This window comes from Plectropomus leopardus, unplaced genomic scaffold (assembly GCF_008729295.1).
Source record: "Plectropomus leopardus isolate mb unplaced genomic scaffold, YSFRI_Pleo_2.0 unplaced_scaffold90728, whole genome shotgun sequence".
Taxonomy (NCBI): domain Eukaryota; kingdom Metazoa; phylum Chordata; class Actinopteri; order Perciformes; family Serranidae; genus Plectropomus; species Plectropomus leopardus.
In genome coordinates this window covers 1-820 of record NW_024700037.1, presented here as the reverse complement: position 1 = coordinate 820, position 820 = coordinate 1, and the positions used below count along the sequence as shown (strand labels likewise).

The 820-nt window shown below is 47.7% G+C and overlaps 1 protein-coding gene across 1 annotated transcript; it reads left to right on the top strand.

The window, feature by feature from the left end:
• Positions 1-3: 3 nt before the first annotated feature.
• On the top strand, positions 4-807 carry jtb (jumping translocation breakpoint; the record flags this gene model as incomplete). Its single annotated transcript, XM_042483321.1, has 3 exons — positions 4-131; positions 587-627; positions 722-807. Coding segments are annotated over 3 exons (255 nt in total), but the record flags the coding sequence as incomplete, so codon positions are not given.
• Positions 808-820: the final 13 nt, after the last annotated feature.

Here is an 820-nt window from a genome sequence, read left to right as displayed (position 1 = left end):
GTCAGGGTGGCTGCGGCGTCATCCTGGTGGCGGAGCAGGCTGATGGAGAGCGACTGTCGGATCCCCGTGGCGTGCTGTCGGCCTCGAGTCCTTGTCCTCCACGCTCTGTTCTGGGGCCTCGTCTCCCTAAGGTCAGTACTGTGAGGACAGGGTCTGTATGGTCATGAAAAACCTGGAAAGGTCTTGGACTTTGGTAGCAATTTCCAGGTTTGGGAAAGTTTTAGACAACCTGCAGGCTGGCGGGTTTGGAAGGCGTGTTTTCTTTAAAAATCACCAAAACTTTTTTGAAGAAAAAAATAAATTACCCAGATTTTTTCTGTAAGAATTGACAAAAAAACAAAGAAAAAAAGTTATTTTTTAAATCAAAATATTCTGGATATTTGGTTATTTTTGTTCTGAATTCATTATTCTATTTGACTCATATGTAAAAAGCTGTTAAATAGGAGGTATCGATGCTCAGTTCAGAGAATGTTTGGTCTTGGAAGTTTGTTCCAGAGTCCTGGAAAAGTCCTGGAAATGCGTGTGTCTCCTGGTGCGGCCGCTGAGGTCAGAGGTCAGTCTGACGATGTGAGGGTTTGTGTTTCAGGGTGTTCGGAGCAGCTTTGCTGAGTGAAGAGAGAACGACAGGTACGGACCACCATCGGCAGCAAGGACCAGTTTGTTGTCATCAGGACGCTGCAGCTGTTTGACCTCTGACCTTCTTCTTCTTCTCCTCCTACAGCGGTGAAACAGACGGCCGCCCCCTGCTGGTTGCTGGAGGACTTTGTGGTGACGGCCGAGTGTTCGCCTTGTACCGCTTTTCAGACGGTGTGTGTTTGCA